At 43.5% G+C, this 14882-nt stretch overlaps 1 protein-coding gene and 1 long non-coding RNA gene across 2 annotated transcripts in view; one reads left to right on the top strand and one right to left on the bottom strand.

Moving 5' to 3' along the window:
• LOC148519500 (uncharacterized) overlaps window positions 1–7930 on the bottom strand; it is a 123623-nt gene extending 115693 nt beyond the window's left edge. The window contains exon 1 of the long non-coding RNA XR_015878928.1: window positions 7893–7930. This is a non-coding gene — a long non-coding RNA (uncharacterized LOC148519500). The remainder of the gene's footprint in view (window positions 1–7892) is intronic.
• Window positions 7931–8058: 128 nt separating this feature from the next.
• The window catches only part of LOC148519499 (phospholipid-transporting ATPase IC-like), an 80408-nt gene continuing 73584 nt past the window's right edge, over window positions 8059–14882 (top strand). Inside the window, exon 1 of the mRNA XM_088476456.1 lies at window positions 8059–8078. Coding sequence (XP_088332582.1) covers window positions 8060–8078 — 19 coding nt within the window. The 5' untranslated portion in view covers window position 8059. The remainder of the gene's footprint in view (window positions 8079–14882) is intronic.

The following is a 14882-nucleotide window of genomic DNA, read 5'->3' as shown; positions in this document are numbered from 1 at the left end:
CTTATTATACCCCAAGGGATAGAGGGGTCTATTTATCAAGCAGTGAAAAGTGTGGAGAGGTTGCCCATAGCAACCAATCAGCTTTGAAGTAGCATTTATCAAGTACAGTCTATAAAATAATAGGAGCTGATTGGTTGCTATGGGCAACTTCTCCACTGGTCCACTTCTCCACACTTCTCACTGCTTGATAAAGAGACCCCTGACTAACTCAACGTCCCCCTTCCAGCATTTACTGACTCCCTCCCAAGTCCAAACACACGCTGACCCCTTTATACACCTTCCGACCCACTCCCAGCTCTCACCGACCCCCTCCCAGCACACACACACCCCTTCCCAGCATGCAATGACCAACGACCTCCTCCCAGAACTCACAAAGCCCCCCACACTGCACATACTGACCCCTTTCCAGCCCTCACTAACTCCTTCACAGAACCCACTGACCCACTCTCAGAATGCACAGACGTATACACGGGCTGACCTCCCCAAGAAGCTGACAGCGGGACTACACTGCCGGAGCCACGGCCGCAGCTTGGATACAAGTGCCGGCAATTGGAGGCTTATATTGCGGGACCGTGACAGTGAGCAGCGGAGGCATTACATGTACATCAGTAGTAAGCTCAAGAGCTTACAATCGCATTATCTGCTCACTGTCCCGGTCCCCGGCGAGTGGTTTATTGCTGTTCTGTGTATGCTGTACCCGACTGGTCCCCGGTGGCATCCCGCTGACTCCCGGTCGGCGATATTGGGGTGACCTGGCAACGTTTAGGGGTGCAGTTTGTGTAGCGCCCCCTCTTTTAGTTTTGGGCTGTGCTGTTAAACCACCACTGTTAAAGAGACTCAGAGACTCTCTTTCTGGGCATACGCAGCTCAAATTTGCGTACTATAAGATAAGCAAAGGGACATAGACGCAACTCTGCCTGAGATGCTTTGGATCCGATTCAGCCTTGAACGCAAAACCGATAATATATTTGTGTATTGTAGGTTAATGAGCGTATTGTTGACACAAAATCTCTGCATTTTCATTGCCCGAATTATCCACTGATATTGTTTATGGAGAACGATACCGATTAATGAGAGCTATATAACATTAATAACCATAGTTGTAGTCAGCAGCTATGAAGTGGTTATACAACATAACTAGACAGTAACCTATGAGGATGTTAATTGAGCGCACTATAAATCGCGGCCTCGCCCCCGCTATTCAATGCCGAGATTACCACCCTTGTGGAACCTGGGGTGCAGGCTACGATGACTCGATTCAGCGTGAATCGCATCATCGGCTCCCCCCAAACCAAAAGAGGGGAGCAGACATGGGGGGGGGTGGCGGGTGGCGCTGGGAGACTTGCCCACCCTTCCGGCGTGCCAGGAACACCACCTGATTTTCGGGAGGCTCCTGGCCGTTTCAGGAGAGTAGGCATGTATGGCTCTACTTACAAGTGTAACTGTTGCCATGTAAATAAGGCATCCCTACATCTATGCTGTCCATGAAAATGTATTACATTTCCTATATAAACATGTATGATATTGTAATAAACACATGCATTCATTGCTTACACTACATATAGGCATGCTCTGCAATAGCTTACATGTCATTTGCCAGCGGGCAGAGTTGCCCTGCAACATATTTATCTCAAACAACCTAAGGTCACAAACTAGTTGTACAACATTTCTTAAATATTATACATACTTACAGGTAAAGACTTCCTGCAGTGTCACTGTAATAGCACGTAATGGCAAATAGTCTCACATGTTAAAACATGCGTAGCTTCCATAATAATAATAATAATAATAATAATAATAATAATAATAATAATAATAATAATAATAATAAATGTAATGCTTCCTGCGGTGTTAGGACAACTCTAGACTTAGCAACTGGAGGCAGATGTCACCCAACAGACGAAGGCCAAGGCGCAGAACTCATGAGGGCCTGATTCATTACCGATCGCAACTGCGATTACACACGCAATGGGTCGATTGTTTTGTTCTGCGCATACGTATGCATGGCAGTGCGCGAACCGGCCACTGCGATCGGGACTGCGAGCTCAGTGACTACGCAGACCCATCGCAGAGTGATTGACAGGAAGTGCCATTTGGGGGAGGTGATGGGGGGGTGGTCGGTAAAACGCAAGCGTGCCAGTGTGTTTGAATGCTGTTGCATGGGCGTGCATAAATTATCCACTGCGATGCCCTACGCAGCTTGAAACCTATGGGGGAGGCGGCTGCCAGCAGCATTGGAGGGATCACAGCTGTTATCGGAGATACCTGCTGTGGTCCCTCCTTAATACATCCGGGGGATACTTAGCATATGAGGTAAACCCCCGAAAACGTGTGTTTTTACGGATTTTACCTCAAATACATTTTGATAAATGGGCCCCTATATGAGTTATATCAACGAGTGTTTTTTTTTTTCTTTGTCAGCGATTCTCATTAAGTGGAGACTGATTTCCTTTGCACTTTGAACAGACCAATTGAGTGAACTTTTTTAACATCCTATGTTGTTTCCTGGAATGAGTTGTGTGTGAAATATCTACTTACCCTGCAAATATGTCTCATCTCAAAAGCGAAGAAACACAGATTTTATATTGGATACAATTTCTCGCAGGTGGGAACAGATTAATAACTGTGTTGCTATTTCCTTCGGATACAATCATTGTGAATCACAGCTGAAATGCAGAGCATTCGCTATTCACTCTTATAGACATACTGTATGTCTTGAATTTGGATCCAGAGATTTTATCGGGGAAATGGTCTAGTGATCAATTGGATTTATTGTATGGTATTTTTGTCTTTTAGTATCTTAATTATCTATTTTGTGATTAAATGTATTTGATCTGACAGCTTCTTGAATTACTTAAATTTTTTTTTTTGCTTTAGTTTGGACGGTGGGTTGATATATTCCCCACCTTGGTATCCCCCTATTTTTTTCACTCGGAGGGTGCAGCGCCAGATTTTTTTTTACGTAAAGGGCCAGATTAACAATGGGGCAGATGGAGCTCCAGGCCTCCACATAAAAATAGGCCCATCATCATGGCTGCATGATGGTAACCAGCTGCCCAGCTGAATAGTCATTATTAAAATAGTTTTTCTAGTTTTCTCACAAAATGGTGCAATTGTTCTATTATTATGTATATAGTGAGACAGTGAGGCTGATAGTGTAGGAGGTTGTTCACGGCTCTGGCCACACCCACAGCACTGGTCACACCCACAGCACTGGTCACACCCACACAGCACTGGTCACCGATGCTCCCTTTCTCAGTATAGGCCCTTGAAGTTTTTCAGCCCCAGGCCAATGTGGCCCTTAATCTGGCTCTGGACTCTATAAAGACCCGTGTTTCCCGCATCAGGGAGAATGTCATAATTGCTGGAGACCCAGAGAGTTCACAGTACTCATTGGTGATCTGTAATATTCACATCATTTACAGTATGCTTGCCATCTCTCCTGGAATGTAAAGGAGAATCGCACATTTTTGGGAGCTCTCACGGGCTGCCAATAGAGTGGGCCAGTTTACTTGATTCACTCGGGACGTGAGCAGCCTAGAGGTTTGATGATACGATTCGCATTGAATTGCAGCTATAAAATGCCATGTGGGGAGCAGCGATACGAGGATGAGATCCCCCACACCTCACTACGCAGACATGGTTGCCACTCAAGTAGTCGGAATGGCGGTGGCTTTAATATGCAAATGCTAGTTTCTGCCTTCCCTTTGTGCACTTGCAAGTACCAGAGAGTACATACCCTAAGAAGTCCACTCTGTGCCTGTGGACATTGAAACTTTGCCAGTGTTTCCAAACACTCCACCATTGGTGCACCATAGACCCTTGCACTAGCCAATGGCAGACACAGTGTCTCCTTCTCAACTCTGTATAAACATGGCCTCTGTTGCTGTAGCTCTGAGAACGCAGATGGTTGCATAGACACGCCCCTAACACTCCCATAACACGCCCCCGAGACTGGCACTTTTTTTTTTTTTGCACACACTTCAGGCCGCCTCCCAGTCACTCCCCAGAGACGCCCATGGCCTCGAAGTTCCTGCCAGTGCTTCTCTGCCTTTTATACAACTGTCTTCTGTTGCTTTGTGGTCTGCTGCATGGGACCAAAATCAGGATGCAGTTAAAAAGAGGGCTGATCCCTATAAATACTGACTATTACATGCACGTGAGCACTCCTTGGGTCTCCCCTATTCTCAGGGACCTATTCTGTTTTATAAATGATCTTTACACATAGGACTATTCTGTTAATGCATCACAATAGCAGAATAGACTAAAAATAAATGTATTTAAAAAATAAAATTCCAGGCTGGAACATTATAAGATGAGTGGGGCCAGGGCGATTTTTCAGTAGGAATACTAGGAACAAGCAGGAACTCCGGGCCTGATTCAGCAAGGAATGCAAGTGAGAGAGCGCACGCACTTGTCCGATGTTTTCGCACTGCGCACGTATCTCACTGCGCGTGCGTGAACTAGCCATTGCAATCGGGTAAGGGTATGCAGACTACACGCAGTGTGTACGCAGACCATTCCGATGTTAATTGACAGGAAGTGCCGTTTGTGGGTGGTGACGTTCAGATCGTTCAATCGTTCATCTGACAAATCTGACCGTGTGTATGCACCTTTACCGTGGCTGCTGTTCAGCACATAGGAATGTTGCACTTTTCTAGCATAGCCATGTTACACCACCATAAAACATGTCCCGTTAATCCACAACAGGGACAGGACAAACTTCAAGAAACGAACAAATGGGGGCTTTAATCCAATAGAGAAACAGTAAGAAAGTATTAAGAAAATTAGATTGATGGCAATGAAAGATTATGAGTTACACACTATATAGTATAGTTAGGGCCGCCGGAGCGCAGGGGTGTGGCCATGCCATGTGGAAGGTGTGGTTAGGCCAGATTTTGAATTTTGCGCTCCATTCGTAAAGGTACAGTACCTGAAGGGCGCACACCTTGTTGGGGCCCTCTGCACCCCTGGCACTTTGTATTCTTGGTAACAGTGAATAAAGATCACCTTCAGAAGCTATAAAATACATGGTTCTTTTACAAAATCTTTAACTAATGATATCTCACCATAAGGCGCTGATTTGACTAGCGGCATGACAAGACGCACTGAGCACTTGCACTTCGCAGCAGCCATTTTGAATTAAGACTATTTTCAACTCAAGAAAAACTTCAGTTTTTCCCATTGTACGTTGCTATGGAAACCCTTGTAGTGCCTTATAAATAAATTCTAATAATAATTCCTATATATTACTGTATACCTCATTTAGATTGTCAGGAGAGCTCAGGGACAATATAATTAATTATTGTGAGCAGAACAGAAATAATGGAACGGTCTTAAAGGATGAGCAGACATACTAGCATGCTAGCTACAGCATAGAAACGACATGTTATATGCAAACAGAAAAAGCAGATAAGATGCAGTCCAGCCTGGTTACATCATTTCAATGTACACTGATGTGCCAAAAGTCATAGGATAGCAGTATGTAAAGGTAATGGTAGGTGGCGTCACCGGGCTGTGACATCTATCTTGGAAATGCCCAGACCTGCATCAGTTGTTATCTGACATCTCGTGAGTCAGTTTGGACACTGGCTAGGCTGCTCATGGTAAGGCGAGGTGATTTATCGGAGTTGGAATGGGGCATGATAGTGGGTGCCCGACGGATGGGACATTTAATTTCCGAAGTTGTGCAGGAGGTACCAGACGCATAGCAGCGTTCTTTAGCTTCCATGGGATATGGGAGCAGATGACCCACCAGAGTGCCCCTGTTAACACTACGACACCAGACACAGCACCTCACCTGGGACTGTGATGTTACTATTGGACCCTGGAGGACTAGCAACATGTGGTGTGGTCCAATGAGTTACGGTACCAGTTGTTTTGGGCTGATGGTCATAGTAGGGTTCAAGTGTGGCACAGACCCCATGATGCGAAGGACCCCAGTTGTCAACAAGACTCCGTGCAGACTGGTGGTGGTTCCATAATGGTGGTGGGTGTGTTCATGTGGCATGGGTTGCATCTGCTGGTTCGCCTGAACATATAACTGACCAGTAACGACTATGTTGCATTGCTTGAGGGCCATTTGCAGCCCTTCACAACAATGTAATATTCCAGCAGGATGATGCATTGTGTTATCGGTCCAATGTTGTCCAGAATTGATTCGCCCGACACGAACCCAATCGAACAGACGTGGTGGAGAGGTCCATTCGCACCCAAGACCCAGCACCTACAAATATCAGGGAGCTGTGAGAAGCTATAAAGACGGCATGGGTCAGCATCTCTCCAGAGGTCTTCTGTCCACTTGTGGAATCGATGCCGCGGCGATTTGCTGCACTTCACTGGGCTACACCATACTATGCATCTATCCCCTGACTTTGGGCACTTCAGTGTATATTCTTGTTAAACAGAGGCAGTCACTCACAGGACTTATACTATACAGGCACATCTTTTAACTCTTGTTAATTATACATTTATATACTATGTTTTTGGGAATGCCATGAAGTGTGCCTCCTGTTTGAGCAAGCCATTACTGTCGCTACCATTATTTTGCATTTTTTGGGTCGCTGTATTTATCCGGTAAAAAGGACATACATCAATATTACATCAACCACAACATAACGTAATAAATAGAAACACTTTGCAGAATTCAATGTAAATGTGATATATAATAGTAATAATAATAATAATACATTACAATTATAACAGAGGGTGTTTTGGGCGCACTCAGTTGTTATTCTTGCTCATCATTCATCTCTGATCCTGCCCCATTGGATCTTACAGTGTAAATTCTGGGTCACTTACACAACACCCTAATGGGGCCCAAGCATCAGCAAAAAAAACAATTAAACAATTCTGCTTCTTTCCCCGATTTCACAATACTTTAATCCACCAATCTGCGCCCATACATTACAGATAGTTTCCAGTGATTTGCAGACTACTTTCAGCAAATAACAGATCTGCAAATCGTAAACGACTCATTATTTTACTTAGTAACGTTCGTCAAACCGGCTGATCGTTACCATACACCAGTAATCTGCAGCCCCGATTGCTCGATTTTACAACCTGATTTACCGATCTCGTTCCCTTTTTGGTTGGAATCGGCAATTGGTGATCCCCATACTTTGCAGATATTTTTACACAGTCATCTGCAAAATGTGGAATCTCCCCATTTGATTGCTGATGTAAGCTTCAGTTTTGCCAGAATCCAATAAATCTACCAGTATTTTTTCGGGACTTTGTGGGGGGGCGGGAGGCCAAAGCACATTAATACCCACACAAACACGGAGAAGACATGCAAGCTGCACTGCACACAGATGGGGCATTGGTGGAAATCAACATCATAACTGCAGTGCTATAAAGCAGCAATGTGCCATCCTAATAACTACCACCCTAATAGCAATTATATACACCATCTAATTCACCTCTGCTCTCGTGTAACCAAGTACTGTACTGTATCTGTACTTTCTAGCAAATATCTGGGACCATGCAATATGCTAATTATTTGACTAGTGATAATGTGGAGATCTGTAAAACATGCACTGTTAGGGGTCCCTGAGGACCGGTGTTGGAAAACACTGCGCTATACTGTAGTATATCATGAATACACACTAGGCCAGTAGTTCCCAAACATGGTCCTCAAGGCACCCTAACAGTCCAGATTTTCAGGCTATCCATGCTTGAGCACAGCTGGCGTGATTAGTACCTCAGTCAGTTTGAATTAACCATCTGTACTCAAGCATAGATAGCCTTAAAACCTGGACTGTTAGGGTGCCTTGAGGACCGAGTTTGGGAACCACTACACTAGGCACTTTAGAATCGCTGCCTAGCTCACACTGTTGGCTATACAGACATTGTAGGGATGGCATTACTGTCTCAGAAGAATACTCCCTTACCTGTTGAAGTGGAATCACATCTTCTGTAGCTGAGAATGACTCGGTAGAACTTGTTTGTGTCAGTGTAGTCACCCACGCCCAGCCAATCACTGATACAGTCAGGTCACACTTTATGGACACACCTTTCACTGTAGATATGACTATACGTTATTTATCTCTGGCTGTTGATGCCTGAAGACACACAAGGTAAGAGATGAGGGAATGAAATCTATATGATGAGTTGTTAGACATTTATTATACGGAAAGAGTGGCTATTACCTATATATACGTGTGCTGTGTTTTATTGGAGAGGGCAAATATTAGCATTCTACTCGGCAGATAAAATTGTTATTCCCCTACCTACTGTATCTCATGTTCCCCAAACCTCTTGATTGTAAGCTCATGTGGTCAAGGGCCATTTTTGTTTCATGTCCTTGTATGTAATTTGTCCCCGTTATCATCCCCTCAATGTACAGTACTGTGTAACAAGTCAGCACTTTATAAATAGATAATAATGTCTCATTAGAGAATATAAGCACAGACACAATATGTGATAACTAGCAGTCAATGGAAGCCCAGGAGAGATTATAATCGTGTCTAATGTTCATATAACCGGTCTCCTGCTCTGTAAGGCAGTCTGGCTTATTTAGGAGTCAGCTTGTCATCTTAATGAGCCAGGAAAAGAGAGCGGCTGACTTAAAATATACAAAAATATAGACCTGGATCTTGGATTATACCATTAAAATAGCATCTGCTGCTTATCTGCAAGGGACTGGGACAGATTCTGTGCCATGAAATGACAGATAAACTAATATAAATGGATCATGAGACCTCTGTGTATTATTCAGGGACGTGCGGTCAGGGTAAGCAGAGCCTCCCCTGTCATACTCCCTCCCCTATCATACTACCTGTCATGCTCCAGAGTTTGATATAAAAATGTTTTTTGTTTTATACATGTGTACCTCCCCAGCCATTGACCTCACCACACGTCACTGGTATTATTCCTCAATGCTTAACTGTAGACACAAAAATGGAAAAAACGAGAGATTAAAGGCTTGGACAAAAATAAGTGTGGGGACTGTGTTCCTGTAAAGTCCTGATTTTTTTCTAAAGGTTGGGCTTGTGTTTCTCGCTCACTGTGGGAAGACACCAGTCCCTGGTCAATCATTATACCGGATGCATTTTACTGCTGCGTTTAGATTTAGTTTCAGTTCTAGATTATAAAGCAATCAGTTAACTGTATACTCCTGACTATTTGTTTTACTCTATGCAGTCAGTACACACAGATCTGCTCAGAACCTTTATCCCACTTTTCTTGTATCATGATCATTTCGGATTCATAGGTGTACTAGTTATCCCTTAGGCCACAGAGACAGCCAGCATCTAATACGAAATGTGTTCAATGAGAAAATGTTGTGATTCTCTCTTTCACTCATTGCCCTAAAGCTACGATCATTGTATTTTAAACTACAAGAATTCTTGCTGAACCTGTCTCCACCCAGTCTGCAAAGTGCATGTACGTTGCTGAGGATCTTCATGACTTAAATCTAAGAGGGACTGATTTCTTGTGAATTGATAGTCTGTATTTTCCTGAAAACTGGTTGTGTTGGGGGGAAGGGGGGGGAATGGTGAGGTGGATAGCGACCCCGGCATCACTCATTGCCTCCGGTCTACCCACTTCACTGGGGAGTTGAGTAGATCCGAGAACCTGGCTCACTCTCTCAAGAGCTCGAGAGCTTTCCAAAATTGGAAGTCTCCCAGACATCCCTGGGACAGTAGGCAAATACTGTCTGTATCATACAGCTGTAGTAAAGAGACAGATCAAGTAAGCAATCTGTTGTTTGGATAAAGGTACCAGGCTCAGAATGCAGAAATGTTTGTATATAATGGGCCTTATGCCTGACCAACCGATCATAGATTGTAAGCTCCTAGGAGCAGGGTCCTCCTCCCCACTGTCTTACACCCTCTTCTCTAGCACTTCTATGACAGCCTTCACCTTCCCAGCTGTACCGTGTATGGAGAACTGTGTTGCTAATTGTTACTTGTGCTCTGTTTATATTTTGGTTACTGTATTGTAATGTAATGTTCTGTGTACCCTTTACTGTATGTACGGCGCTGCGGACCACTTGTGGCGCCCTATAAATAAAGTGTAATAATAATAATAATAATTGTATTTGGGGAAAGTTAGGTGGACCAAACCACATTCCAGAACATGAAACATTACTGTCTGAGTAATAACTGTCATGATAAAAACTATGTTGTTACTCACAGTAGAAAAGTGAGTTGGGGCCAATTAAAATAGGAGTTTGATAAAGCCCTGATATTTCTGTGATTATCCCAGGCTGGTTTTGCCTTTAAAAAAATTGGCACTTTAAATCCTGCTGCAAAATTGCAGAAAGGACGTTATCAAATTTGGGCCATGTTGTAATGTTGTGGAAAATTTGACTGCACGGGTAATCATTTTGGATCAGTTTGAAATAAATTTAAAAAATCTGTCTATTTAAAATATCAGGGACAAACATTGTGTTGCTGCTTGTCCTTTGACTTTACTTTTGTCCAAAGCAACGTAGCGCATTCAGGGAGGCAAGTTATCTGTTATATATGTCATTAAAAAATCCATTTATGTGACATTGCCCTCATTATATGAATATCCATTAGCTGAGTCATATAATTATTTTTGGAAATGTCCTCTTCTCAGAATATTCTGGTTACAAGTGCGTAATACGCTTTAGACCATTTGGTGAATTATCTGCCTTTTACCAATGAGTGGGCATTGTTTGGGATATTACCTGAGGGTCAAAGAGTCACTAAAGGCTGCATAAAATTATTACTGATAATTAGTGCGGTAGCACGTAAAGCTATTTTGCAAGCCTGGATAAGTATTCCCCTCCCTACCTTAACATTATTTAAGGAGAAGCTCTTCCATGTGTTTAATATGGAATGGATAGACACCACATTAGAGAGAGAATTCCGAGTCTCGAAATTCTTCGACACATGGGAGAGTTACATCTCAACTCTGCCTATCGTAATTGGGAAGCATATACATGCATCATTTAGGTACAATCTCCGTGAAATATCTAATGATCCTCCAATCAATTTGCAATCTCCATAGCAATCTATAGTAAGCAATATCTATACATTTTTCTGTATAATATATGTTCATGGATATATAAATATCGGAATTGGGGGGGTGGGCTGGGTTCTCGGTCTCTTCTCACAACTTTTATTTCTCATTCACGACAAGATTAAAAATAGGAATATTACTGGGACCACTATCTCAGTAAGGTACAATCATTTCATTAGTTATATTCAGCTAAATACTATAAGTATTTATTATTACTGTAATGATTTGAATTTATTTTGTTCATGATTCTGTCTTCAATTATTGATGTGAAATGTAACAAATATTTTTTTTTTATTTTAATGTATATTACATACGGTGTTTCAATATAAAAATATTGATCTGAAAAAAAAATTATAATAATTTATTGATGCTTTATTACTATTAGTAGTGTGGTATACATTTGATTTACTTCATAATACCAATGCGTTTTACACCCTAAAAAAAGTTAAGAAAACTGTTAACATTGGGAATATTATTATTATTATTATTATTATTATTATTATTATTATTATTATATTAAATTTGTCTGAATTTATTTTCTTTTCCATGTTGCTTAAACTTGACTTTTATATACAATTATTTGCTGGATCTAAACATGCTATAATACATTTATACGGTTGGTTATATCTATAACCATACACATACAGATATTGGGCCTGATTCATTACCAATCGCAACTGCGATTACGCACGCAGATGGCCAATGTGCGTTCTGCGCATGCATCTCAGTGCTTGTGTGCGAAGGCACCACTGCGATCACGCAGACCCATCACAGAGTGATTGACCGTAAGTGAGCGTTTGGGGGTGTTGACGGGGGGTGGTCAGCGATACACAGGCGTGTCAGTGTGTTTCAAAGCTGCTACAGGGGCGTGCATAAATTAGCCACTGCGATGGCGTATACACAGCTTAGGTTCTCACCGCGTACGGGAAGTTTTAGTGCAATTGAGCATGAGGCTCCGATGTTACTCGACTTTACCGATGGTTTTGCAGACTTGCAAAGTATTACGGATGTGAATAGGGGGAAGTGGGCGTCCTTATGTTGTGCTGCGACGGCATAGCGATCGCAAACATTACGCACGCAGTCTCATTGCGAAAATATGCTAATCGCAGCTGTGATCCGTAATGAATCTAGCTCATTGTTGCTGTACATTTTATCTTTAGTCACCGTGAGGAGCACTGCTCCAAATCAAGGGCGATACATTAATAGACAACACCTAAGGTCTCACGCATTCCAGTGAATGAATAATATGTTTATATTAGACAGATGTTAGACAGTCAGTAGGTCGACTGGGACAATAGGTCGACACACTAAAAGTCGGCACGTAAGAAGGTTGACAGGTACAAATGGTCGACATGGTAAGAAGGTTGACAAGAAAATGGATGACAAAAAAAATGGTCGACGTGTTTTTTTTTTGTTGGTTAGCTTTAGGGTTAGGCACTTACCAGAGGGTTCAGGTTTAGGCACTTACCCCAACGGTTAGGCACTTACCGGAGGGTTCAGGTTTAGGCACTTACCCCGACGGTTAGGGTTAGGCACTTACCCCGACGGTTAGGGTTAGGCACTTATCCCGACAGTTAGGGTTAGGCACTTATACCGACGGTTAGGGTTAGGCACTTACCCCGACGGTTAGGGTTAGGCACTTACCGGAGGGTTCAGGGTTAGGCACTTACCCCGACGGTTAGGGTTAGGCACTTACCGGAGGGTTCAGGGTTAGGCACTTACCCCGACGGTTAGGCACTAGAAGGGACAGTTGGGGTCAGGCACCTACCCCAACCCTTAGTGTTAGGCACGAGGAGGGAGGGTTAGGGTGAAGATTAGGGCTATAAAAAAAAAGCATATGTCGACTGTTTAAACCTATAGACATTGTGACCCTGTCAACCATTTGTACCTGTCGACCTTCTTACATGCTTTAGTGTGTCGACATTTGTCCGTCGACCTTTTGTACCAGTCGCCCTATTAACTGTCTAACATCTGGTGTCTAGCTAGACACAGTCGACCTTTTTACTGTCTGTTAATCCACACCCCTTTGATAAAACCCAATGTAAGAGACATTTATCCACACATGTGAAAGTTATATCTGAAGGTGTTTTATTTTCTGAGTGAAAGAAAATTAAATAAAAGGAAATGTTTCTGCTATATAAACATGTAAAAGAATATAAAAAGTAAAATTATCTCTCTATAAATAAATCATTGTATGTTAAATGTTTATTGCCGTTTGTCCCATCTTATCACTCTATGATGTAAAATAATGAAACGCGTACAAGAGCCTTGAGTCAATTTTAGTAACCAGTATTTCTTGTTCTGCCTGTGTAGGTTGCGACCAAAGTTCATTTTTTATAGTTCTTGTGTAAAAATAACAACTACTTTAACCTCAAAGGCAAATAATATGACAAATTGAGGCTCTGAATGCATGGAGACAATGTCAGTTCAGCTGTCGCTAACTTGTTTCCATTGTGGGCTGTAGGAATATTACATACTAGTGCCCCTCCTTCCCCAGGATGTCTGCAGACTTCGCCTCCGAGGCTCATACATGACCGCAATGTACTAATATGTTTAACTCAAAATCCCTCTGCTGCATAATGTGATGTTGTTGTCCTCTTACGCAATAGTAGGGTAATTCCAACACTAGATAAAATATAGACCACTTTTTATACATACCTAATTTGTAATTGTGCCCTTCAGAAGGGGAGGGTGCAGGTGGAAGGTACAGAAGTATGGTGCTGTCCATGGCATTATTGTAGTCCAGCCCTTAATTCTTATTGTAGCAATTTGCATCATTGGGCCATGGTGGGGTGAGGCATGATGATGCAATTCACAGGGTTGTCAACTCTTCGGGAGGCCCTGGAGAACTCCCCAAAATTTGGGAGCCTCACAGAAATGGTGGGAGAGCATGAGCGTATGCCTCTACTGAAACATTTAATAAAGCATCCATACCGGACACCGAGTCAGGGGCAGCACTATGGTGGTGCCGGGCGCCATCACTGAAGAGGCACCTCCTGCATTGACCACAATATATTCACCCCACTTAGGGCTGTAACTATGTACCCGGAGTGTACCGTCCTGGTCGCCCAGTACCATGGCACCTCTTCCCAGCACCTGAGAAGCCACCATACACTAGTGGAGAGCTCCGTGTTAGACCATCAGCTGCCGCCTCCGTCTATCTATAGCCTGTCCCTACTCACTGGTGTCGCTGCTCCTCACCAGCTTCTTATGTCAGTGTGACACGTCCGGTGCCCCCTCACCCACAACTCTGTTTCACCCCTCCCTGGTGGCAGCCCTAGCCTCAGACCCGTGCAGCAGTCCCGGTGCTCCCCCTCACCCACAACTCCCCATCCCACTGCTCCCTGGCGGCAGCTCTAACCACGTAGCCGTGCAGCAGAGTCCTGATTGGCTGGCCATGCATAAGCACGGCTGCAGATCTTCTTCCAGGAGCTGGATGCCAAAAAGGATGCACCGGACGGAGCTGCGGGTAAGAGGACATGGGAGGCTGGGCCTGGAGCACCAGCAACTGAGTCTGGGGGGGGCAGATTTTTTGGTGGAGCAACTTCCCGGCATGTGATGCAGTTGGCAGTAGACTGGGCATTTTGTGATTTGTAGTCCCACCACAGTGAAAATCTTACAGTATCTTGACTATAACGCAGTCCTTAAAGCCACCACAGCACCAAATTATAACTCGCCTCCGGGCGTCTGGGATGAACTTACGCCACTGCACTGAGCACAGGATTTGTCATGGCATTGTGGTATATTATGGATACCTATAGACATTACGGAATAAGTGACTAGCACTGAATGCAGAAAGACGTGAGATTGTTGATTGAGCATTCAGCATGATAGCACACTAACCAAGTTGCCATTGCCTGGTGTTGAGTAGGCTGTCGGCACCTCCA

The sequence above is a fragment of the Taudactylus pleione genome, unplaced genomic scaffold (genome assembly GCF_031769625.1).
Source record: "Taudactylus pleione unplaced genomic scaffold, aTauple2 ptg000189l, whole genome shotgun sequence".
Taxonomy (NCBI): domain Eukaryota; kingdom Metazoa; phylum Chordata; class Amphibia; order Anura; family Myobatrachidae; genus Taudactylus; species Taudactylus pleione.
This window is presented reverse-complemented; position numbering and strand designations above follow the sequence as displayed.